The 1,079-nt window shown below is 42.5% G+C and overlaps 1 protein-coding gene across 1 annotated transcript; it reads right to left on the bottom strand.

The window, feature by feature from the left end:
• Positions 1-226: 226 nt before the first annotated feature.
• LOC122682102 (COP9 signalosome complex subunit 9) lies at positions 227-671 on the bottom strand. Its single transcript, XM_043884859.1, has one exon. The coding sequence runs from the start codon at positions 629-631 to the stop codon at positions 458-460; it is 174 nt and encodes a 57-aa protein (XP_043740794.1). The 5' UTR covers positions 632-671; the 3' UTR covers positions 227-457.
• Between the last annotated feature and the right edge of the window lie 408 nt (positions 672-1,079).

The following is a 1,079-nucleotide window of genomic DNA, read 5'->3' as shown; positions in this document are numbered from 1 at the left end:
AAACTGTGGTCTTGGAGCTGAAGGGCTGGAAATGTCCCGTATCCTGATGTTATCAATAGATGGGAGGTACAAAAATGCAAGAAGTTGTCACAATATATACATAAGATTGGTACACTTCATGGAGTAACTAGACTATTCGTGCACCATACACCTCAATGAAAAAGCAAAATAAAACTTAAAATCACTAACATTTTTATTGGTTAACATTATTTTTTTTTTTTTTTGCAAGTAATAACATCACTTTATTTTAACTGAAGTTAAGGACAAAAGCTGGCCACATTCAGAGTTTAACAGGCCTCCTCCAGATGGTTAAAACCTTCTTCTCTTTCTTGGCTAATCATCTCCTAAATTCTAGCAATTCCCACAAGTTCTCTGGAACCACCTGAAACTGTCCTTTAAGGAGACCCACCACACCACCACGTGGCGAAGCTTCACCAAATGCACCGCTGGACACACCTCACTGGATATCATCATCGTCAAAGAGATCTTCAAAATCATTGAAAAAGTCTGCGTGAACTGCCTTTTCATTGGCTGCTAAGTCCATCAGGAGCCCAGTGCTGCCTCCTGCCTCGTCCAGGTCCACATACGGCCCGGCGCCCTCGGGAAACATCTCGTCCACGGCCGGCTTCATTTTCTCCCGCAGTCCCGGCGTCCCCAGCTCACTTCCGGCCCGCTCAACATTATTTTTTAAAGTAAGGATTATCGAGATATAATTTTCATGCAATCACACCTCCCCCTTTAAAGTATGTAGTTGGATGAGTTTTGACAGATGCATACGCCAGCTTAACCACCACAAACAAGATATGGGAGATTTCCAGCCCCCTCCTAAAGGTGCTCTGTGACCCTCTGCAATTGATTCCCACCTGTCCTCCACATCCCTGAGCTCTAGCTCCTGGCAACCATTCATTTCTGTGCTTAGAGTCTGGCCTTTTCCAGACTGTCATTAAATGGAATCATTTAGCATTTAACCTTTTGAGTCATCTGCTTCTTTCACGAAGCAGAATACTTTTGAGATTTAACATGTTGTTGGGGACAAGTTATTTCTTTATTATTATTTATTTATTTTTGGCTGTATTGGG

The sequence above is a fragment of the Cervus elaphus genome, chromosome 23 (genome assembly GCF_910594005.1).
Source record: "Cervus elaphus chromosome 23, mCerEla1.1, whole genome shotgun sequence".
In the NCBI taxonomy this organism is placed as follows: Eukaryota; Metazoa; Chordata; class Mammalia; order Artiodactyla; family Cervidae; genus Cervus; species Cervus elaphus.
Note: the sequence above shows the minus strand (reverse complement) of the source record. Positions and strands in the feature narration are given on the sequence as shown.